At 45.6% G+C, this 25,638-nt stretch overlaps 1 protein-coding gene across 1 annotated transcript in view; it reads left to right on the forward strand.

The window, feature by feature from the left end:
- TrpA1 (Transient receptor potential cation channel A1) overlaps positions 1–25,638 on the forward strand; it is a 143,269-nt gene that overhangs the window by 58,748 nt on the left and 58,883 nt on the right. Inside the window, exons 3-5 of the mRNA XM_075669202.1 lie at positions 1,711–1,886; positions 9,609–9,719; positions 13,506–13,617. Coding sequence (XP_075525317.1) covers positions 1,711–1,886; positions 9,609–9,719; positions 13,506–13,617 — 399 coding nt within the window. The remainder of the gene's footprint in view (positions 1–1,710; positions 1,887–9,608; positions 9,720–13,505; positions 13,618–25,638) is intronic.

Consider the following 25,638-nt stretch of genomic DNA (forward strand, 5'->3'; position numbering starts at 1 on the left):
CCAAGAACTTTAGCACATTTCTTAAGTTCTGCAACACCGATTTGCCAGTGATAGATGTTCACGGTCCTACCGGGCAAGTAAGCGGTGCGTGACGTAGTGATTTATTCGCACGCACTTTCCACCCTGACTGTACATACGAAGATAGATCGTATGAAGTGCTAGAAGGGCACTCACATGTTATATATGATAGAGCAAGTGCCAACAAAAAAAAAAAGGAAGCAACACGTCACTATCCTTTATAGAAGTGTAACTAAGCCCCTGTCATCCATCATTGTCGCCTCTTTTGTCGTCGCATTAACTTGTCCAAGCATGACAAGCTAGTTGGACAGAATATAACGCTGAGTGAGCGGTCGCTGATCACTTATGACATCTCGACACGCTTAGTGGACACAACCACTGGGCTGTAACTATATAGCGAGCTGGTAAAAGTACACGACTGTGCCGTGCTGACAAGTGCAGCCACAACACACCATTTGTTTTAACTTGCGATCTCTTAGTTATATGCAGACGTACGTGCTTACGGAATGAAGCGCGTCAATTTAAGGCTAGCCAGTGCACATTACTTTCGTTCACACCGTCTGCATTTCGCGTAACATCGGATTAATTGGGATAGTGCACGTATTTAAGAGTTCTCGTACTGAAGTAGTACTTTACAGCAGGGTTAAAAATTTAGCTTGTCGGTACACGGAAACTTTTGAAGGAGTCTAGTTTTGACTGGACGGTGCGCAAGATTATTCACAGTCTTAAGGAGGCAGCAGCTAGATACGCCGTCCCTATTTCTTTTTTTTTTTTCGCCACCAACAAACTAGCCCAATTGTGTCTTCTTACCACGAATCCTAAGAGACAAGTGCGTAGAGCAAGCACGCAAAACAACTTGTGTGCGCTGCTGTAGGGAACTGTCATGAGATACCTCTCAGTAGCGGAAATCCCAATGTGGGCCAAACGGGCCGATGTCTGAATGGCAGACTGAGGGAGGGCGTGTTCCAACAACTTATATATATAGGAGGGTGCGTATCTTAGCGCTCATTGTAATGACTGCGCACGTCAGCCGTACAATCAGCGCGTTGACATTCTGGGCAGGAGTCGCATCAGTGCGGCGCGCGAATCCTTGGAGGCACACTTTATCCGAAGGAAAGGTCCCACGTATGCCAGTGACACCACTGTCCCGTAGTATTCGTCAGAGAGGCAGCTTTATGAGGTAAAACTTTGGCAATGCAGAGTGCCGTCAGTGTCACGTCATCTGTCTTGTGATGCGCGGACGCGAAAATTGTGGTATGCTGTGTTTCTTGCAGCGTCACTTAAGTTGGTAGTTGGAGCTCCGGGCGTGTGCGTGTCCTTCCTAATTCGAATGTCCCATCTAGCTACCCTTCCAAAAAAACAATGTTTAGTAATGCTCGTATCGTTCTTAAACCGTTTTCTAGCGTTGTGTTAGCGAACGCTCGATTAGCACTCGTCCTGATCAGGTGCCCAAGGAAAAGTACGCCCCATATCACGAGGTACAAGTTCAGAGATCTAGACAACGTAGTTTAACGCGAGACAAGCTCTTACCGCCGCAAGTCGCGCAGTCGCTAGCGCTCAAATGTTTCCGGAGTATGCGTTAAGCGCAGTCGTGTACTCGCAATGGGCAGTGCTTTCGTCACATACTTTTTTTTAGGAATACGTTTTTTTTTTAATTATTATTCTCGGTCTCGTCCTCCCACTTTCGTGCAGACTTGACGATGCTGGACTACGAGGACAACACGCCCCTGCACGCCGCGTGCGAGCACGAGGCGTGCGACGCCATCACTTTCCTCATCGAGAACGGAGTCGACACGAGCGTGCTCAACAAGAACGTCCAGAGCCCGCTGCACCTGAGCACGCAGCTCAACAAGGTCAAGTCGCTGCAGGTATGCCGTGCGCTTCACCTTGTGACCGATTATAGGCCGCGTAGCTATGGCCATCCGCACGTACTCGCACGGATATAGTACCTTCAGGGGGGGGACACTCCGTATACATCCCATTGGCCGTTTTCGAGCAGACGCTCTTTCGACGGTAGCGCCAAGGTCCCCTTCAGTTACGGCCCTAACCAATGGGCGAGGCATTAAACAAAATGGCGGCGCACATGATTGTTTACGTTGTCATGGCAACAGCAACAGCAGCCGCGTGGCACCTCCTCTCCCAAACGTTTTTCTTTCCTTTTTGTTTTTATTATGCCGACCCGCTCCACTCCCTTTCTCCCTTTCCCCCATGCCGCGCGCGCCGCTCACTTTTTTTTTGTTTTTACCCGTAAGCGGCGCGTTTTTTTCTTTTTTATAGCGCGCTTGTTACCGCGCGCCACGCGCCAGCTCGCAAGCAATGCGCGCGCTACGCCGCGCATTGGCATCGCTTGCGAGCTGGCGCGTGGTGCGCCGTGGGCTATGCGTTGGCACGCACGCAGTCTTGCCCATACTTATATTATACCAGCATGTGCCGGGACATAAAAAAAATTCCACTTTCAACACAACAGATGTTTAGTCTCGCTTTATTGACTTCGTTTCCGAAAAGAGATTTTTCTTACAACGTGGTGTGATACAGGCTCAAAAAATGAGCAAAAGCGAGAGGTGCATGACATATACAAGAGTACTAAAGACAAGAGTTCACCGATGGTGAAATAACAAAAGAAAGTGCTAGAAAACGCGAAGGCCATTTCATGTACACACATATAAAACAAGATTTTTATATAACGTCCTCAAGACCTAAATGTAGACGAGCTCCTGATATGTGCACTAAGATATTGCACAAAATTGGACGACGTGTATGACATAGTCATGACAACTATAAAAAGGGAAAACTCACTAGTAATGGCAAAAACAATGACACGCAAAATACCTGAAAGACAGAATAAAATGCTAACATTGTTTGATTGAGAGCCATACCAAAAGAACGCTTACTTATAAATCTGCACGAAAGTATATGAAATGCTTGACATGTTCATTACTGCTGAACAAATTGAAAAAAACATGGCAGAAAAAAATAACATTGTACTAAAAACTGAAACACACATTATCACATTATTTTGCACTTGGCCAAAACTTGAGTAACGGTGGCAAGGGAACAGAAGATAGTCGGCTTTTGCAGCAGCACATAGAAAACATTCGCAGAAAGGCTTATTCCTCAATCAAAGACCAGGTAAAACAGGCCAACACGACTTTTCTTTCTACCCGAATGCAATGCTTAGCAATAAAATTACGTCACTTAAGGCACTAAGTCGTACCTACTGGGCTCTCCCTTGTATAATAAACACGCACTGCAAAAATCTGCATGTAGGACACTTGCAATGCTCATGCTTTCCAGAGGGAAAGAAAGCGTATCATGCCTACACATGAAGGTTGTTCGCGCGGTTTTCCCATCGGGGGTTACTGAGATAGTACACAAACACTAACAGTAATTTTTCAGCTGTTAGTCGGTTTGTAGAACGTGATACACAGAAAAAGCACTGAGGGCGGTATGGCAAGCTGGGCAAGTTACTGAAGTTGCAGAATGAGACTTGGCACAGAAAAACACAAGTCACAGACCAGGTGACAATGAGGAGGAACATCTATTTGTCAGCTTTCTCTACCGGGAAGAGGCAAGTGTAGCACAATCAAGGCGCAACGACGTCCGGAGCCTCATGGAGTACACAAATGGACAGGGCTGTATTCGTGTACATGCGCCTTCTGATGTCCTTGCGTCTGAGCGCTCACCTCTTGTCTTTAGGCACCCGGAACAACCTTGCAGGACTTGTTTTTGAGGTATTTGTGCACCACTGTACGATGCACGAGCGGTACGAGTCGTGAAACGGGTGAAACATCGCGGAGCACAAGCACACAGCTACCGAGGACCACAGAACTGACGAAACTAGCCACGTCGGTCAACGCACAGCAGCGCACGCATCTCGATGACAGTAGATAACAAAAATAAAGCGTTACGTAGCGGACTAAGCAGCAGCCGGGCCGGCGGGGATGGCACGGCGGCGCGGACGCGTAGACAGTCGAAGGAGAGGGAGTTGAGAGGGTATTACGAGAGAGGGCGTAGAGAGAGGAGTTGAGCGGGGGGAAGGGCTTGGCCACCTGGATCGGCGCGCGTGCGCGCGACGATCTACGAGGCCGTGCAAGGGAAACGGATTTTTGCGTCGCCCATTACAGAGATGGCGCCAATTTCCTGTGCCACCGGAACCGGGGAGTGTCCCCCCCACTGGTACCTTCTCTCCTCCCTCTCTTTTCTTCCTTCCCTTAAAACCCTTCCCCTGCGTAGGGTATCAAACGTGCGTCTGGTTGACCTCCCCTACCTTTCCTTCCTTCCTTTTCGTCGTCATACTCCTCCTCCTCCCCCTTCTCCTCCCCCTCCTCCTCCCCTCTGCGGTGCAAGGGACGTGGCATTCACTCACTGGAAGCACGGACTACGCCACCCCGTCAGGGCGGTGGTCTTCGAACCATAGACTATATCTATCGGAGTTCGGGTGCGAGACTGGCCTGACCGGCAAGATATGATCGTGACTTTTTTTTTTCTTTTGCGTAATGACGATAGTCTTGTAGGCAAGCGCAACCCATTCTGGAGAAATGTGGCAGAAATTACTGGGCAATCCTGAAGGCAGAGCGGTGTACCGAGGGCAGTGCAGCATTGCACAACTTGTCAAAGCGATAGCGGCCACGTGGGAGCGATGCGAAGAACTGCATGGCGTGAAATGCGAGCGCCAGGCGTTTCAAAAAGCGGGTTTGGCACCATAGAAGCATGAGTGCGGTCGGTGCCTAATGTTTGGGATCGCCACTGTGCTTGCTAATTTAATTATTAAGCTAACGTTTACTCCAATTTATCCGGACCATGAAACTAGGAACCTTTCTTTGTGTAGTTGTAAAATGAAACTTTGTGATCGTTACCAATGTTAAGCGTTTCAGTAGAAACTGCGACTAACTGTTCTTAGATAGGCAAGATATCGAAACTTTTCAATATTGCACAACGAAATTCACCACACCACTTCGTCACCACACAAATTGCGGAGTAAGTATGGCGAAAGCCATGCCGCAAGTAGAGGTTATTTGGAGAAAACGCTAAATTAATAACAACATGACACATTCAAGGGACGCACCTGGGAAAATCGGTTCCATAATCTTAGAATTATTGGCATTAGAGAAAATGACTGCGCGACTACGCTATCCTCATTCAAATAGCAAAGTTGCTTATGTGTTTAGGCAGCGCTGATTTTGATGAAGATATAAAACCGCAGCGCTTAGAGACACAGTTACTGTGCGCTGCAAGTTATTCAGACAAGATCCCACGCGTCGACAAAATCTATGTTAATGCGAAGCGTCTCCTCCGCAACCCACGTAATAACTTCAACGTTCTCGTTTGTAGGCACTTCACTTCCGCAGTGCGACTGATGCTACCCGAGGGAACGGACTAGGAAAACAGCGGGAGAAATCCTATAAATGCATCGCAGCGAAAAAAAAAAGAATACTGCTTCCCTGCCCTATAATAAAGTTAGTTTGGAGAGTACGACAAATTAGTTAATGTGCTGCATCTATATGCGTGACCTTACGTAGATAGAATTTATTGCAATCATTCTGTTTATAATGTCACCACATGCAAACAAGTCGTTGGCGAACACGAAACATAAATCGCAATATGGTTTATTATTCTGAACACTACGAGCCAGTTTGGCAAGTCCAAAGCGGTGCCTTTGTCTTTTTTTTTTACCGCAAGAACCTCGCGATGGTCTACGATAAGTCCCGTCTTCTTGCGCAACCCTACGTAAGCCCACGCGCTGTTGCGCTCTCCTCGAAGACTCTGCAGCTTGATCATCCGCCTCTGCCGGTTACCATCCTAATTTCTTTTCTTTTGCTTCCGTTCCTTTCCTCAACGACACAGGACGAGTACTTCGTAAGTATGCATCACGCGCACATAAACTGGTTCACCAAGATGGTCAGGAAGAAATCGTTCGTTTAACCAAACCCTCTGACGTAAACTCTTGATGTTCCGCGCTCTAGGCTTGACCATTCTTAGGCTCTGCATGCTCGCTCACTACGATCCACACAGTTAATGCAAGTGGCGGACGCAAGGAGATTTTACTACGGCAGCAGTTAAGAAAGGCTCCCAAGTAGGTTTGCGGCGTCCATCTGCCCTTTGCTTTACGATGTCGTTGTGCAATGCAGCTGTCACCGTCCTGTCATCCTTGGGCGACCTCCTCATCTTCCCGTTCACGCTCACCTCATAAGAAGCCAGCAAACGCTGACACCAAGGACAGCATATTGGAAATTACTCGTGCTTAATAAATGAAATAAAGAAACGATGATTTATTGGAAATGAAAGTGGATGAAAAAAATAACTTGCCGCTGGTGGAGAACGATCCCACAACCTTCACATGCGAAGTTTGCGGGATCGTTCTCCACCGGCGACAAGTTGTTTTTTCATCCACTTTCGTTTCCATTATTTATCACTTCTTTAATTCCTTTATTAAGCACATGTAATTTCCCCTATTTTCTTGGTGTCAGTGCTCGTTGGGCTTCTTATAATATGACTAATAAATATCTGCCCTCTCGGTTAACCACCCTTCTTCTCGTTTATTAACGCTCACTATGCGACGAAACACGTTTCTTTCTTTTTCATGCGCGCCCGCCACAACGGGGATGTGTCTCGTGACCAGGCATTGATGAGTTGGTGGTTGTCGGGTGCGCTAATCACAGCGCTGTGGCGCAGTATTGGCGGGGGGCCACTTCATGCAGATGCCGACAGTGATGGCGTTTGTTCATGCACTGAGTGCTAGATGGATAATAGCACCATCTGTACATTACTCTTCTTTCCAAACCACTTGTTCGTCGCCTCCCCCCCCCCCTTCAAATGAAAGAGGGGTAGAATTTTGCATTGAATTTCGTTTAATATCGCCTTTGCGGCCATTACTTACTGCTTCTGTCAATAATATATTCGAGTGGATATTGTCTGTGGCAACACCCCTGAAAGATGCCCGACTCCACTGCAAAGGAACGTTGGTGCCGTGGGACATGGCTACAACGAAAAGAATGTGTTCGCCGTAGCAGTGACAGGTGGCTCCACCGTTTCATTTTAGCGAAAACGATGCATTATTTAGTGACGTCGCCGTCGGCGACATCCATTTATGTTTGTTGTTCGCGAAAGAAATTGGTAGGAGACGCACGTAAACGTCTTAACAAAATTTACAATGGAATCCTTCTTCTGGGATAAAATTAACCGTGAGCGCATTAGCAATAAGAGTCATGTATGAATGGTTCTCCTATTTATATAATACTCAGTATATCGGAAACTGCACTATGTAATAGTGTATAGCGCATGCCGCTGACGTTGAATGCATCGCAGAGATCGTGTTTGTTCACGATTGAAGAAAACCACAGGGCACTTTGCAATGCACTCGAGAAAATTATAGAAGGATCAAGCTGGTTACGCTGCTTTGCTCGGGGTTCTATTTCCCTGCCGATATTTTTGTCCAATGTCCTTTCAATCACTCCTTTATGAAATTTTACAATATATTCTCAGAAGGAAGTGGGCAGGCAATTCAACTTCTAGCTGAAGTCGATCAAAGTCAGTGTCTTCCTGATCGAGTAGGGGGTGTGAACGAGCACGGAAAACTGCGCATGGAACTCTATCTCGTCAACCCTCAAATGACGGTAGAGGGGGGCGGTATCTGACTGTCGAAATTTTTTGCCCACACTGTCTGCGGGATCGCCTCACATTTTTAGACTCCTGGATCGGGACATGCGAACAGCTAAAAACAAGCGTACCTGGTACGGAAAGGCTCCGGTGACCCGCTAAGAAAGACATTTTCCATAACAAGCCTATTTTCTTGCTTTTTCAAAATTTTGTCGTTTATAGATACTGACTCAATTTCTGATTTACGTGGTCAATTTTTCCCATGACTTTGTGCCATGCTGAAAAGGGCTCAAACACAACGGTGGTGGTGTTTGCTGCGAAAGCATGCCACTTCCGCAGTAAATGAATTCAAGTCAGGAAGAATCGCTGACAATTATGTATTAAGGCCATGAATTTTTTTTTACTAAACTCGCTGAATTTTGAAAAACAAGCTTAATATGAGTAATGAAGCCTCACGCTTACAGCACAGACTAAAATAAAAGCAGGTACCTCAATACTCTATCAGTTGATTCGGCCCCTTTCAACTGTAGCGTTTTACATACTGTAGACTTTGTGTTCGTGTTGTTTTTATTTCGATACTGCGCATTTTTTCCTAGTCTGTAATGTGAAAGATTCCATGCATTATCCTCATGCTTCTTTTACTTGCAATGATGCTGTGGCTTTAAGATTATTGTTTTGCTCATTTATGCGCAATATATGTTTTATTGATTGCGTTGGGATTATTCTTTCTCTTCCATATTATCCTGATCCTGCTATATGTATTGTGTCGGGGTCCTAGTCAAGCCCTTGTAGTGGCTTTTTGTCTACGACCCTCGGCACCTTGGTTGTTAGAATAATGTTTCGAGTTAGATACAAATATATTTTATAGCCTAAGGCAGGCAAATTCATATGCTGTACAAGTGCACCCTTGATTAAAAGTAAGCGAAGCATGGGTCCTGCGAAAAAAAGAAACGAATTTTCCCGAGGCCTTGGCATGTAACCTGAAGCTGAAGACTACAGTTCAGACTTGGCATTACAACATAAGTGTATCCATAGGACGCTGTCGGTGTGACTTGTCTGTATAGTTATTATTTTTCGCAGATATCTTGATCTGCACAGTATTCATCACAGGTGAACGTGTATATCACCCTCATAGATAACAATTATTTGAAAATGTAAACTTCTGCTCAACTCGCGTAATAAAGTAGCAATTTTCGTAAGTTTACTTGCATCTTTACTCACTCTGAAAGTTGAATCCTACCTGACTGTAACAAAAATTGTTTTGGAGAAGAGCTACTATACTAATCTTGAGGAGACTTTGAGGCTTGTCTGAACATCTTGTTCCAAGGTTCCAAGGTCTGCAACCGCCATTTGCCGCAAGTATAAAAGATATGAAAAGTGAAAGAAAAATTAATGCCGGTACTGCTTTAACTAAATGCAGGTATCAAGTACAAGCCTCAACAAACTTTCTTTTTATGTTAAGGGAACAATACAAGCATAACTTAATCAATACCACTTACACATAAGATGTTTGCGATCTGTACTGGCTTCAGCCAGGTTAGTGAAACGTATGTCATGCTTGTGTCTTCGTTATTATAGGCATTAAATTTAAACTTAAACCTTCTCACAGAAACAGCAAAATAATTATCTCGTCGTCAATTATATTCCTCTCAAGAGCTTGACAAGTTACACTTAGACAGATTGGGACCTTTCAATCCTGTAAACAGCGATGACGAGGCCTCCCCGAATGCGTTGTCTCGAGCAGATGTGTTTGAAGAAACGAGGCTGCTGTCAGCAACTTCATCTGACACACCTCAAAATATGAAAGTAATCTTTCTTTTTTTTCAACTTCGTGCCGAGAAATCGGTGATGACTCGTCAGTGTGGTGCCCCAAGATCTACTCATTTCTGTGCGTTTTCGTGTGGAAAAGTGTTCTCGAAACTTGCTAGGGTTCGATCGTGTCCTTGGTGCCTTTCACGAACGCCGCGGTCACTTAACTGACGTGGACTTCGCAGGAACTTGTCAAGCACCGAGACAAGCTCGACACAAACCTGAGGAGCAAGCACGGACGCACGGCCCTTCATCTGGCTGCCATCTACGACCATGCCGAATGTGCAAGAATACTGGTCCGTAACTTTTGTTCGGATTAATTCACTTTTCTCGGCTAATTTGCGCTGGCAAATTTTTTTTTTCTGAGTAATATGTGTCTGTCGAAACACGATAAAAATTCTATAGTAGCAACTCCAACCTATAGCACGGGCATTTATTGAAAGGCTAAACACAAGCGTTGTATCCAGCTTGGAATGGCGAAGTACTCTTACAAAGGCCGATTTTTTATTCGTTTTGTCAGAAGAGTGTTGACTTATAGCCAAACCGAATGAATTCCAACTTTAGTTTCTTAAACTTCGTCCCGAAACCTCACTTCCATGAACGCCAGTGTAACGTCACAGACTTCAAGGTCATCATCATAATAATAATAATAATAATAATAATAATAATAATAATAATAATAATAATAATAATAATAATAATAATAATCATCATTATGGTTACGCGCACTGCAGTGCAAAGGCCTCTCCCATACTTCTCCAACAAGCAAAAGGCAAAGCAGAAGGGTGGGTCTAAAAATTAATCTGCAGAAAACTAAACTAATGTTTAACAGTCTCGGAAGAGAACAACAGTTTACGATAGGTAGCGAGGCACTGGAAGTGGTAAGGGACTACATCTATTTAGGGCAGGTAGTGACCGCGGATCAGGATCATGAGACTGAAATAATCAGAAGAAAGGGCTGGGGTGCGTTTGGCACGCATTCTCAGATCATGAACTGCAGGTTGCCATTATCCCTCAAGAGAAAAGTGTATAACAGCTGTGTCTTTCAGGTACTCACGTAAGGGGCAGAAACCTGGAGGCTTACGAAAAGGGTTCTACTTAAATTGAGGACGACTTAACGAGCTATGGAAAGAAGAATGATGGGTGTAACGTTAAGGGATAAGAAAAGAGCAGATTGGGTGAGAGAACAAACGCGAGTTAGTGACATCTTAGTGGAAATCAAGAAAAAGAAATTGGCATTGGCATGAATGTGATGAGGAGGGAAGATAATTGATGGTCATTAAGGGTTACGGACTGGATTCCAAGGGAAGGGAAGCGTAGCAGGGGGGCGGCAGAAAGTTAGGTGGGCGGATGAGATTAAGAAGTTTGCGAGGACAACATGGCCACAATTAGCACATGACGCGGGTAGTTGGAGAAGTATGGGAGATTTCAAGTTACCTTATCGTATTTCGGCAGTTTTGGTGCAAGAAGTGGTTTCAACACTTCAGCGTTCAAGCTCAGTCTTCGTTTCCTTTGTAATGAAACGAAGTCCTGCTTTACCGATAAACCATCAGCTTGATCTGAGCAGACACTTGCCAAATTCGTAACACGATGTGTTGCCCTGCGTAATATCACCGTCATTATTGTCATGAGAGCATGAGCGAACCTCAAATCACTCGTAACATTTGAACATAATGATGATGATGATGATGATGATGATGATGATTTGTTGCCTTATCATCTGAGACGCGGCTGTGTCAGATAGTCACCTAGCCTGTAGAAATTAGTCAGGCACGCTATAGATGCTTTTCATACTAGCGTTTGTTATACATCTTCATATTTTTTCCCGGCCTCAATACATCTCTGCCTTGTACCACTACCTATGCCTGTAACGAATCCGGTCGTGTTAAACTCTTCCCTACGTTTTTTACTAATACCGTAAACGTCTCTTGCATATCTTGACTGCTGACCGGTTGATGCTTCCGTCCACTTTAAATCCTAGAGCTTGTGGAAGGCGTTCGTCACCTACGGGTCTCGCTGGGTGAATCCCTTCGCATTCCATTAGAATGTGCCAAATGGCCTCCGGATTTGTGCCGCAGCATACACATGCATCGTTTTGCTGCGGATATTTTCTCCAGTATGCATTTGTCCTTAGGCAACCAGCTCGACCCTATAATAGCAAGGCACTGGCCTTTGTGTTATCGTACATATTTTCTCTTCTAATTTGTTTCTTCCCATTCATGCAAACCCCCATTCTCTGTTTTGGTTCCATTTTTTGCATCCAGTTCAGTCTCGGTTTCTCTCACTTTCTTTCTGACGACTCCTGAGGAGGTATTCTGTAGGAATCCACCTAGTGCACTGTCCGTTTCGGTCGCTGCTGATTGGCTGGGGCCGTTCGTCTCCTCCTCGCTCGTACAGCTGCGTCCAAATGGGCAGTCCACTAGGTGGACTCTTACAGAATGCGCCCCCTCCCCCCCCCCCTGGTTATCGATCTGCACTTTCGGTTACCCTGTACTTGGCTGCCAACTTTCTTGACCTGTTCCTCAATTCTTTGTCCACGTTTTGCAGGTACACGTACTTGTGCACTTTAGCCGCCCATTTATTTTCATCCCCATTCCTGATTCTTTCCTTAAAACTAATTTCATTCTGCTCTCTTCTGACTTCAAAACAGTCCTATGTCGGCCTACACTGCCTCACTTGTTGTTTTTGCCTTGGACTTCCAAAGCCAACCTGTCTATCAATATTTGGTTAACTTCCAACCCCGACGAGATATCCAATTTTAGGCATAGAATGGCACTTGCGAAGGACAGCGCTGGTACCATTACTCCTTTCCAGATTCCCCGCACCACCTCATATTTATTGTGGCTCAAAGTGCTCTTTGTTTCACTATTGCTGCATTCCGCTTCCCCTTTATTTTTATGTTATCTTGGTGGGAGCTTAGATAAGTATTTCCTTCGGTTAAGTTCCCGCCTACGTATTTATGTTTCTTGACTATAGGTATGACTTGCTTTTGAATTTACACCACGCAAGTACTTGCCCCTTCATTAAAGATCACAATTCCCGATTTCTATGTACTAAACATAAGGCCTAGATTTGTCGCTGAATTGCCACAGATGTTCGCAAGTGTCAGTACATCTCTTGCATTGGCCGTTGGTAGCACTATATCGTCCGCATACATCAGTCCGGGGACCCTCTGTTGCCCCATTTGCCCGTGGCACATGCAGGATAAATCAGACCCTAATTCACTGTTTCCTAGTCGACTTTCTAGGTCCTTAGGATAAAGCGTGATGTAACGATATGCGCCGCCTGACGTCTAAAGTCCTCGAGGGGCAATTGGGGACATTTGGTTAGCTTATTCGTGCGAGTCACCTATCAGCATAAACAAGTTTCGCTTCTGTATGAGTACTCCGCGCTATCTCAAGGTTTAGTCGGCTCTATTTGCTTTATTCTGAGAAACATCATCACGAACACTAGTTTCATTTCCTACTAGCTTTATATATATTTTTCTCGCCTGTTTAACGCCTCAATTAATTGATGCCAGTAGGCTGTACACTGTGCTTTTGTTATTTTGCTCCGCTTTCATAAAACTGCGTTCTTTCAGGTTTTGGATGTCTTCTCACCTCTGATCTGCCACAGTGCAAATCGCCTTGTCATTCTAATGAATGCACCTGTCCGATTCGTCTTTCTGAGAAAAGTTGATTTTTTCCCACAAAGCAACTTGGAAACAGGGTGAACGCGGATGTTATTCTGTAAACCTAAAACATTCACTGTCCTTCTGTGCTTTTTTTTTTTTGCTTGCTTTTGCCTCTTTGCACTGTAAGATATTGACAGACAAAACTCATCATACGCATTTCATTTTGCAGCCACAAAGTCTCTCTTTCATTGAAACAAAACAAAATGTCGTTGGTGGTGTCATTGTTACCAAGTGGTTCATTAATCGCTGTTCGTCTCGACAGTCCAAACTTCCCGTCCTGCTTTCCCCTAAGACATATAATCCCCCAGCGGCTCAAATCCATTAACGGACGTTCATCTCGATGTTTTAAGTTCAGAATTTAACACCATTCTGATGGCGTCATGTACTATCGTTCTCTATTCCAACACAGTTGAGTCAGTTTGGAGCTTCGCCCAAGCTAACGTGCGATAACGGCTACTACCCTATCCACGAAGCGGCGAAGAATGCATCGGCTAACGCCATTGAAGCACTGCTGGAGTGGGGTAAGTTGAATCATTTCAATTCCACCGTTCAACAACTTCGTGTTATATGCCTTAGACTCGGCGACAATTTCAACCGGCGAAGAAGAGACTTTCGGTAACATTCGGATTACAGTCAAGCCCAAAATAGAAGAATGTGGGAATTAGAAGGCATTGGTCGACGTACAATAAGCTACTCACCTTTTTTTTTTAAACGTGGTGTGCATGCATCTTGTGAGATACAAGGTTACGCAGACATCGCTCAGTGATATTGTGGTCAAACAAACAATTACATCACGTTTGAGCAGGAAGCTGTCATTTCTTATATATCTAAGAGGTACACGCTGCTTTTTACGTTTAAACACCAGAATACGATGCGAATTATCCAGAGGCATTTTGGCATCTGTTCACACCTTGGCGGAGTTTCGCCCCCGTTATCCTGGGGTGCAGGCCGCAGGGCACTGGAGTGCTCGGTGTCAATCCGCAACGCAATTTGCGTAGAAGTCCCACGTTCTCGCTTTAAAATGTATTTAGTAACGGCTACAAAATAAAAGCTTAATTGCGCACACCTCCCACGAACAGGCACCATCCTCACTGCGTGGTTTTTTGTAACCTGTAATTCCTCATTTTTGTTTCTCATGTCTCGTTTCATCGGCTCTACGGTGGCGGGCCGCAGGAAGTTTGTACGGCTGCAGTCGTAAAGAGCAGCCTGCAACGCAGGTTGCGTGCAAGCACCAAAGAGGCCGAGTGAAAAGAGGGCGCTTGCGTCGGTGATGGATGATCACTAAGAACAACCGGCACCCTGACCCCTAGTACTTTCGATGAGCGTGACAACTCATTCAGCTTCGCTATCTTTGATATATGTGTTTCTCAGATTGACGTACGCACGCGAGCGATTCTGTCTTTCTTTTCCAACAATAATTTCGTCTTCGTGCTTCGACATCAGACAAGTTCGTTCTTCGCAAGAGGCCCACGTGAGTGTAGTACGGAGAGGCTTGAACGGGCGCTTTTTCAGCGCATGAAAATGTCGAATTAGGAACTAGTTATTAGCACATTTGAAGATGCTCTGTCCAGGCCCACGGTATCTGATTCGGTCGTCAAGTACCCAGGTAGCGTAAACTGCAACGAAGGCTCTTCGCATGGGTGCTTTTAAACTGCGGGCACGTGCGCTTGGGAAAAACCACTTCATGGACAAGTAGACAAAATCTGCTCACACTTAGCGTACCTGCCTGGCATATATAGAGAATTCCAGCTAACATTAGCCAGTGTGGACAACGAAGAAATATCTTTTTAAAAACACGGTGCCAGATTTCAAGAGTTACGTTGTTTGGTCGTCACACCTGTGGCAGCTGAACACCACTTTCAATTTAAAAAATCAGTTAATCATCGCCACGCTTTCTTTGGCTTCCCTCACATAGGCGGTATCCACCAGCGTGATCGACGTCGCCATATCGTCGTGCCGACAACAGTGTGAGAAAACGTGGGTGTTATCTGGGTTCGCTTATCCCCAGCATCACAGTGGAAGCTGCGAATAGCACTCCAAAATGGCACCCTTGACGTGATGTGAATGCTCCCCATAGACCGTTGACCTTAAGCTCCCCCTTGTTTGTGATGCGTTCGGCCCGCCCGAACTTCATCTCCTGCAAAAGAAACTAAGATCAACCGTCTCATCGCCGTCACGTAGCGTTCGATTCGCGCAGTCATCGCTCGTCGTCTGTTTGTGGGCCTTAACGTTGCAACTCAGTCTCTTGTTTCTCCAGCGTGACGTTGGCGCTGGACCTCCACAAGCATGCGTCTATTTTATCATTTTAGTCAAAGATACTCGGACCGTGGCCACACCCGTCACTGGCTCGAAAAGCGATTCGTGCACTAGTGCGGTACTTGAAGTGCACGGGCTTAAGAGACCGTTTATAGTGTCCTTGTGTATGGTGTCCCTCCCACACGTACTCAGTGCTCACTCTCTCTCTTTCTTCCTCTTTCTAGTCCCCTTTCCCTCACCCCCAGTGTAGGGTAGCAAAGCGGATGCTGTTCTGGTTGACCTCCCTGCCTTTGCTACCCTTGTTTTCTCTTTAGTGCGATCATTAATTTCGAAAAAACAGTGGGACCCATCGCACAGGCAATCTGTACGCAATATATGGCTTCCGGCGGATAACCTAGACCGCTTTCTCAAAAGTTAATACATTTCGCTATTTTCGTCAGCATAGGCCGGCTCATGAGTGAGAATTTTCCATTGCATCGCGAAGCGTTGCAACAGACCCATGACAGCGCCTTTTTGAATTAGCAATGGAGATCAGAAACAAATGCAAAGGCGGGGAGGAGCGTCGCACAATCGCATAATGTTAACAAGTGGGACACACTACTCCATGCAAGTCCGCTAATCACCCAGGTTTCTCATGTCCGCTCCTCAAATGCTAAAGCTAGACTCAACTCGCCGACGAAATTCATGCGGCTCTCCTATGATTTCGTTCCGGAATAGATTCTCAGCTGAATATGCCTAACGCTCGAGGGAACATTTACATTCTTGGGGGCTGTGTGAAAGCAGCCCCTTTGCTTAAAAGCGCTTCCGCGTGCGGTGTCGCTTCGACCGCCGCCAACAAACACAGCTAATTTGCTATCTTTCTACTTGCTGCTGATCTGTCTATACAGTTATAAAGTAGACAGCTTTAGTTTAGTGTCCGCGAATGCTTAGTACGCGACACGCTATGGTTCTGCACGCGGAGTAAGCTCTTTGGCAAACCAGTTTTGGTTGCCGCTTCCGTATACGCCGCAATACGGACCACTCTCAAGATATTTTTTCTGTTTTGTTTATAGCGCGTTCACCAGAACCATCTCATGTATCGCTGCAGACGCTTCAGAACATCACGTAGTCATTACCCTTGCTTGCGTCGCCAACCGTAGAGCTCGCCGTTTTGCAGACTGTCTGACACTCTCATGAGCAACGGTGCCCACTGAACACACTTCATTAGCCGCCTACAAGACGTCTTGGAAAGATATTCAGGATTTCTTAAAGACATCGAACCAAAACTTTGTCAGACGTCCTAAAACGTCTTGTAGCCATGGTCAAGACCGTCTAATGCACCGCCGAATAAACGATATAAGACATTTTGCAAGACATCTCGCAGCGATTCTAAAGATCGGCTGTAAGAAATTTTGCCAGACGTTTTGTAGCAGTCTTAAAAATGTTTTCTCAATAGATTAAACAGATTTTTCAAGAGCAAGGCACGATATTTTCTAGTCAATATTTACATAACGTAGACCTATGATTTAGTAAAGCAGTTTGTTGAGTGACATTTAGATCTCGCGAGAGCACTCCGCAAGAGCCTGCAAAGCAACGCGACTGCGGTCTACTGAGCAACCACAAACATATCCAATCGTGTGCTTAAATGTACCAGTACACCAGAGCACTCCAGGTGGTCAAGACTTCCCCAAATCAATTCTTGTATTGGCAGCGCCTAATCCCTCCGTTGGTTTAGGCTGCTAAACCTGGTGCATCGGTCAATCAATCAGCCAATGTGCGACCGGCATGATCGACAAAACATGCAAACGCGCCTAACGTAAAACAGTGCGAACTCCGGTGAAAAGACTGAAGTGAGCACGTCTCCTGAAATGACCGCGTACGGACTAGCTGACCTCCGCACTCATGCGCGCACTCTGCCGAAAAATACCCTCTGGCGAGCTTCGGAACACGTGTCAAGTGATTTCAACGAGACCTTTCCGATCTGTGCCTAACTTTCATGCTGTCAGTTGCAGTTAGCCGGTCACGACGGCCGACTAGACTCGTTGTCGTTGACAGGATTGAAACGCTCGCAAGCCGCTCCAATTTTTCCGCGTAAACACAGTGCCAGTGCACCTTCACATGGTCGCGCTCTAGTGCCGGCTTCTGTATGATTAAAACGGGGTAATTTCAAACGTTCGTACGTCCACGAGCGATCGCGTGCAAACTCTGCTTAATGCACTTGCGGTGACCTGAGTGTGCGCGGCCGCGCAAGGTCGTTGCACTTTGACGGCGCCTGTCAGGAACAGCTTTCAGCGCTCTCGGAAGTTCGGCGCCGGTTAAACACGGCGCGTGCACTGTCCACACCGCTAATTGTTGTCGGGCCCATCAGCTGTCATGACCAGAGCACGACAATTGGCGACCGGTAGCAATCAGCAACGACACTTGAGCTAAACCTTGCATAACCGAATTCTTGTTAAAGAAACAACAGCGAAAGCTAGGAAACAATTCGCATAAAACAGCTACTGAAAACACTTGAAACGCTTGGTTCGTGTCTATATTGCACTCGGTGTGGTTGACGCAGAGGCTCCGTAATTTCTGTTCCGCGTGACAGAATGCTTCGCTGCTGAACGAATAACGAATGAATGCCTTTATTCGCACCACTTGAATAGGGAAATGACCTCAGACAAAAAGCCACGTGAAACGCACCTTGTGGGCCAAGAAAACAAGTACATACAGACATCATGCAATGGCGGCACGTGGTTATCATCTATGTAAAGCAAAGGATCCGATGACGAAATATTTCAGTCATGAAGGGCACAAGGCACAACAAGAAGCATTGAGGAATGAAAAGCGTAAGGACAAAAGCGCACATAATCATATATTCGAGGGCAAATCAAGTGTTTGGAGAGCAGTGCTACATCGCAAGAAAAAGCCAGACGAACCTGCACATAGCATACTTTCAGTACCGCATCTTGAATATAGAGAATGCAGTGAAACTGCGCTTGGCCTTTATTTACGGCACTATGCTGCACTGATCTAGGCAGTCGTGAGGATTGTTGTGCTAGTTCTTGTTCGTCAGTCGTCATTAGACGTGCAACGTTGACGAACTTGAACTACGTGCAAGACGCATAGACGCAACAGATACTGCATGCGCCTATAGACCTTTTATACAGCGCCGTCGCACGGGCGCTGCTGTCTTTGAACACGTGACCACGCCGCCATTGATCGCCTTCCTCCCTTTTCGTGATTGCGGACGACGTGCTGCGTTAATGCAAGAAAGGCGCTGCTCTAGCTTTCTGAGCGAATTATGAACTCGCCAATAATGCGACGTTTTCGACCAAAAACGGCTAACTGAACGCTAATGCTTCTGATGGTTTACACAGAGCCTTCATTTTAGCTCGATGTCAGCGCATCTGCATCCTTCAATGATGTTATTTTCCTGATTGCGCGTACTTCTATTTTTTATCTAAATCTTGCGTAACAGCAGATAGCTCTTATCGCCTCAGTACAACGTAATTCGTTGTGACAGTCGTTATGTGCCAGCAATGTGTCGATAACGTTATTTTCATTTCCACTGGAAATGCATTTGTTGTTTCTACTACCTCTCGCAACCATCAGTTCCTCTGAGCATGCGGGGAACTGAATAATAGTCTCCTGAGATGCATTTGCAGCGACGACAGTTGGTGCTATACATACATGAAAGGCCTACCGATTAGATAAGCCGCTTTTTACATTAGCTTATGAGTAACCGAGTTACTCATTCTGATAAATAAAAAGGATAGAAGTAATTAAATTCTGCGCAAAGTACCGTGTGTTTTGCGCTTCAACGAAACTGCAGTCGGTTAAGGACATTTTGCTATGCTATACGTTCCCAGAAAAAAATTTGCAACTAAACACTTATTTTTTTAATTTCTGTACTTGCCACAACATTGCAACATGTGTTTACACGGAGGATCGTCTCAGTGTATCACCATGACTGCATACGCGATCTGCTACATCTACGCGCACTTATGACCCCTGACTGGGGAGCTCCTGGCACCTAAAATTTTCGTTAAGAATGAAGACAGTGCGGCGACATCAAAAGTGCGCGAAAGTACACTAAAATCTTCCTCGCTCTCTCATGTTCGTAGCTGTTAATATGGCATTCGTACTGCAGCTCAATATATTTTTTTCAAAGCCCAGTAGCCTAATCTGTAAAGATATTCATCCACCTATGACAGAAAATCATTTATTTTATAAAAGACACTGCCCGCATAGCACGCGAACTCGCGTTTCCGCTTGGTATCGCGTCGTGCGGGAAGATACCTTTAGGTGTACCAAGGCACACTTTGATGTTCAACATGTTATCATGCCCAATCAATGGAGTTATCACAAGCCTTTTCTCCTTTTGTGGCAATTCAGTCATTCGGCTTCATTCAGAAGGCCCTCGGGTGAACTCAAAAGGCGTCGTACGGCGTCCGGGATCGGTTGCGCCATCTATCTTGCTGTCCTCAAGCTAACCTCTTTACAAGGTCTGCAGCTGCTGTGTTTGCTGCGGAGCGCTATTGTGTCGCCATCTTGCATTCATTCGTCGAATCGTGGATGTTGGCTGCTAGATTTGTGCGGATACATGTGCGTCTCCTTCTGCGTCCGCTATTTAGTATTTTGCGATAATTGTTAGACACGACCTAGAAAAGGCTTCGACAAGCAAACACAAACCACTGCAAACAATAAGTATATGCGCAAGTAAAATGCATGATGTGCGCACTTCCTTGAGGTATGGATGACACGAGATGGGCTTCAGAGTAGAGGTGTCACCAATGACCACTAAAACTAATTGTAGCTTGCTATTGTGGGCAGAATGGCCCTTTCGGAAGGTGTGTCGAGGAGGATATTCTATCTCAGGGGAGGCCGTTCACTGACACGGTGACTGTCTCGCTCTAAGAATGATAACTCAGCTATTCCTAAGAGCTACTGCTCTTAGGTTCCATGACTCGGCTTTGCCAGGCTGTCTTCTTAACGAGAACGAACCAAAACCAATGATGGTAAACTTTGGTGATCTGGCAAAAGCTGGCGTATTCGGCATGTCAGGATTGATGCGCAACACTTTAAGCAACATGTTGCAACAGAACTGCTTGTTGGCCTAGTTGGTGCTTGCTAAAAGACATGTTCTTTTGCCGCAAATTAAAACACACACAAAGGAAGGCACATAATGACAAGACGGGCGGCAGGCCGGTATGGCGTACCCATCGTTTTTCTGCCCCCGTCAAACTGGGCCGACTCTGTTCGAGAACCACTCGCGAGGCGACCCGTTCGCAAGGCTGTGGCAAGAAACATGGCACGTCCGGCTGGAGATGCGCTACGGGCGTGGTGTATGAAATTCCCCTTGAGTGCGGCAAGCCTTACGTAGGACAGACTGGGCGCTGCATAAATGAACGAGCCAGGGAGCACGAACTAAATCTAATGAAAGATGGCGTGGAACATTTGCCAGCGCACTGCAAGGCCTGCATGTGCAAACGACGTTTTTCTGAGAGTAGGATTCTTGGCAGAAGTAGAAATGAAACAGCACGTGAGCTAATGGAAGCTTACTATACAAAAAAAAGAAAGGTTCAGATTGCATTAGCGATACATCTATCCGGCTCAACGAATCGGAAACAAACATAATCAAATATATTAGGAACAGGGCTTCAGCTTTTAGTTTCTTTTAGACAAGTGGTTTGCGTTTAGGTTGTCTGGACTTTTCATAGCGGGCGAAAAATGATCCTGAATTGCAGAGAAGACGCCCTTTCCTCTTCTTCCCCGTTGGCCATGCCTGAAAAAAACTTAGGAAAAAAAAAGAAAATATAATCCAACCATTATTCGGTAACTCGTGTTGTCTATAGCTTTATTTGGCGAATAAGGATATTTAGCCGTTTTAGGGAACATATGCAGGGTGATCATTTTTAAATTTTACAGAATTTTTAAAAACCACCTGTTGCATGACATAATCCTGGTCCTCGAGCTAGACTGCTCACAGTGGCGGCCATAACTCGCACGCGAAGACAAAACACGCATTCAACTAAGTAACAATTCACTACTTACCTTCCAAATTGATTACCTTACAGCACATATTGCAATTTACAAATTGTAGCCGGTGAGTTTTCAAGGCGTATCATACGACTAAGAATGAATTTCCAGAATGACACCAGTTTGGAGATATGCGGCGTCACAGTCGTCGTAAAAATGCACTGTTGTTCCACTTACTTTTCTTTTTTAAAGAAAAGGCTCTTTTCGCCATTCAAGCACAAAAGTAACTGGAACGCCCATGTAGTTGACCCCGCGCATTGGGAAATAAAATCTAGAAAGTGGTGTCATCCTGTAAATTCATTTCTAGTGGATCCGTCTTGGAAACTCACCGGCTAGAATTGGTAAATTGTCACATGTTCTCTAAGGTAAATAAATAACAAGGTAATTAGTTGGATATGTCTTTCGATTTCTCGTGTCAGTAATGTCCGCATCTTCGAACAATGCGGCTCAAGGGCACGGATTAGGCAATCCGCCACAGGCGATATAAAATTCCGCAGAACTGAGAAATGATCCCCAGGTACACTGAAACCGTTATTTCCGAATATTCTAGTCGATAAGCCGCTAAATTAGCAAACTCCCTAACACTATGCGGTTTGCGTAATTCAATATTGAATGCTTTGGAACTCTACTTTTACATTCACTTTAGACAAATCAAAGCAAGACACACCAACGCAAAAAAGTAATTCCGCACTAATCATTTTCTAGCTAGTTCAAGGGACCTACTGTGCCCGCCTGGTGGTCACCGCCCGAACTTCGTGGGCGGGAGGAGTTTACTTGTTCACAAGCTCCGTAACTTTGCAATGCGCATGGCCTGTGATAAATGGAGCTGTAGCCATTTACCGAAGCCGTAAAAGCTGCGCGGACGACCAGAACAATTTGGAAGCAGTCCATGCGTACAAAATCACGAGGTTTCTCATGGCATGAGCAACACAGCTCACGCCACGCTTTCTGTGTGCAAGTACACCCATTACTTTTCTTATTAGTTTCTTTAACGCCGCTCGACCATTAATTGTTTGCGAGTAGCATGCCTGTTCCGGCGCATTTGGTATCCTCCCCCCCCCCTTTTTTTTTCTTTCTTTGCGCTACAGCAAAATTCTGAAGGAGCAGCAACGCCATGATCCGAGGTTTTGTAGCTTCTCGCTCTGTAGGCATTCTGGTTCACTTTATCGATGCGACAGTTTTATTGGCGCGGCATTGGCGCGTGCGGCTTTACGACTCTCGATGGGTGGAAGGATCTAATACTGAGAAATGTAGGAGCACTTGTTTGGCCGCGCACGATAAAATTCGCGACAATGAACCGTGTCACGGCATTTGAAAGGGCTCTTATGAGCGACGACACGCAAATAATGGTTATCTGGAACTTTTGTGTTGATTTCTTCTGTCTCTTCTCTTTTTTTTTTTTTTTTGCTTGTAAGCTGCCGCCGGTATCGAAACTGGTACGTGCCCACAGAACTAAAGGCGAACCAATAAGTAGTGGAGCGGCGCTCAATTTTTTTTCGGCATGAAATGGTGCGTGTTCGCGATTTCATTGTAGATTACTCATTTCAACAGGGTCCGGCCAACAGGAAGGGCGATCGCAGACACTCTTCTGATATAATTGGCCCTTGCACCACAAAACACCGTGTACCATCATCATCAAGAATTAGCGCAGAGGGGAGGCTTACAAAAGTAGGCTTGCAAAACTGCAGGTGTGTTACAACCGACCAAATTTAGAAAATTGTACAAATGTATAAAACAAGGTTACGAAGTTACAGTGCCATCAAGTGCGGGGAAGCATTTGTCTCAGGGGCCGCGCAACACCTTGTATCGAAGTCGAGAAATGCATTAGATGCTAAAGTATGCTATTTCAGAAATGCTTTACAGAAAAAAAAAAATCACTCAATGCGTTTAACAGAGGCGGAGTTATTGACTATCAAAGATAGCTGTTCATCCCCTTTGCGGTGTTCGCGCCTCGTCGTCTACTCTCTACTCTCTCTCTCTCTCTCGTCCTCGACCCTCTTCCTCACAGCCAAGGCTGTGAGGAAGGGGGTCGTGCCCACGACTTGTGGCCGAATAAAGCACTTTCGAGATAAATGATGATATACACCTAAAAACAAAAGTTAAGGAGCTAAGCAGACGCGGAGGAATCGAGACACAAACGACATATGCGGGCCGTTTGTGTCTCATTTTGTCGTCGTCTGCTTAGCGCCTCAACTTTTAAGTCGTGAACCAACTAGCTCAGCAACAAGTTTCGTTAAATCGTGATTACACCTGCCTGCGCCAACATTGTAACGCACTATAAGCGTACATTTTCCTTTTTCCCCACAATAGCCCAGTCCGCGCATATTCCTTCATTCATTATGTAATTAAGCAACAACATGGGCGTTACCATGAGGAGTGATGTGTGCACTAAACCAGCGCTTGCCAGAGAAACGATTGGATACGGCTGCACCGACATTGTAAATAGCCAAAGGCTTCCTTTCAGTTTTTTTCTTCGCGAAAGCCAATCTTTACGTATCCGTTTGTTCATCGTGCCAGTCAGCGTAAGCGCATGCACTATAGTCGGGATCGAAGCATGTGCCGAGCCAGCGTTTTCCAGAGAAGCGATTGGACTTAGCTTCGCCGACACTGTAACGTGATATAGGCTTACCATTAAGTTACAGGCTGCTTTTTTTTAGCTTGTCTATTAAATACTAGAAGAGTAGGTGACGCGGCCTAACAGGTACCAACGCCTCCTTGCGTGCAGCTGGGTAAAAAAAAATAGATGAGTCCGCCGCGGCTGCGAGTTAAATCTTAGACGTCTAGCTCGTCACCAAAACGCCAAGGCGCTGCGCCATCGTGGTGAGTGTTGACCGAACCTTACGCACCGTGGTGGCGTAGTGTCACCGTTATTATCTGGATTATCACCGTTGCGCTGATAATCCAGAGGGCGCGGGATTGAATCCCGGTGGCTCCGGCGGACGCATTTCGAAGGGATTGAAATGCAAATGAACGCCAGTGCACCATGCATTAGGTGCACGTTTAAAGAGCCCCGGGTAGTCAAAATGTTATCCGGAGTCCTCCAACTTCGGCAAATGTCATAATCATGTCGTGACTTTAGCACTAAAAACCCAAGAATTAGAATTTTAGTGTTTGGGATACATTCTACTTTACTGATTATGCAGTTTCTACGTCCTAAATCAGCAAAGCACTGTGTGCGAAAGAGATTTATGCGCATGGAAGATTTACAGAATACGAAAGAAGTGTGCCTAGACTCCAGCATGGGTGAACCTTGCCGCGGTTATGAATAGAATGAGGAGAAATCAGCGATGCTGCGCATTTCACTGGCTTCAGGCTGCGGTTCAAGGTCTAAACAAAAACGTTGCCTTGGTGGCTCGCAGAGGTGCCTTCTAAGGACCAAGTGCTAAAAGATAACAAGGCTGATTCTTGGGCTAGTTGGTACGGTTTACTCATAATGGCAAAGCCTTTAGCGACAATTCAAAAAGACAGGGACGAGACAGAGACACGGTACAGCGCTAGCTTTCAGCTGACGTTTACTGAAACGCAGAGACAGATATATAGCGAAGCAGGTATCTAAAGATACAAAAAGATACAAAAACACAAAAGATAATTCACACTCTACGCATGCGCACGCCATTACCGTCTAGGAAGGCGATTTCCTTGTCAGATTAACTGACGGTGTGCTAACACAGTCTGCTACCTTTTTTAGAAAGACACGTCGTGCCACAAAGGTCCCCCTCTCTGGATCCTTCAATCGAAAGTTGCTCATTATTACACATGATGCCTGGAGCCTTATTAATTTCTCATGTGAAGCTTCACTGCTTTGGTCGCTGAATTAAAGGACCCGTTGACTGCTCTGTCTTACGTTGTTCACGTATGTTATTGCCCGTTTGTTTCCCTTCTCGCGCATGCGGCATATTATTCAAAGCTTAGCAAAATAATTTCCGGTCATATGCGGCATCTGCTGCACGTGTACAGATTATTCACATTATTCACATTATTATTGCACATTATTATTGCACATTATTGCACTGCACATTATTCCTCGATACTGTGCATCGAGGAAGAATGAACTTCGAGCCTGCGGGTGCAGCACAAGAAGCTAAATCTTTGAGCGAACCGGAGCACCCCAATGTTTACTATTTGATGCAAGGGGTCTGCATATCCAACCGACACATTCTGTCGCATACTCTTTCGAAGAAACTATAGCAGTAGCCGCTGTACTACGCTGTAATCCGTCAGGGTTTCGACCGTGTAAAGAGAATAGTTGGTGTATAACAGCACTCCTACGCTACTCGTTTCAA

This window comes from Dermacentor variabilis, chromosome 9 (assembly GCF_050947875.1).
Source record: "Dermacentor variabilis isolate Ectoservices chromosome 9, ASM5094787v1, whole genome shotgun sequence".
Taxonomy (NCBI): Eukaryota; Metazoa; Arthropoda; class Arachnida; order Ixodida; family Ixodidae; genus Dermacentor; species Dermacentor variabilis.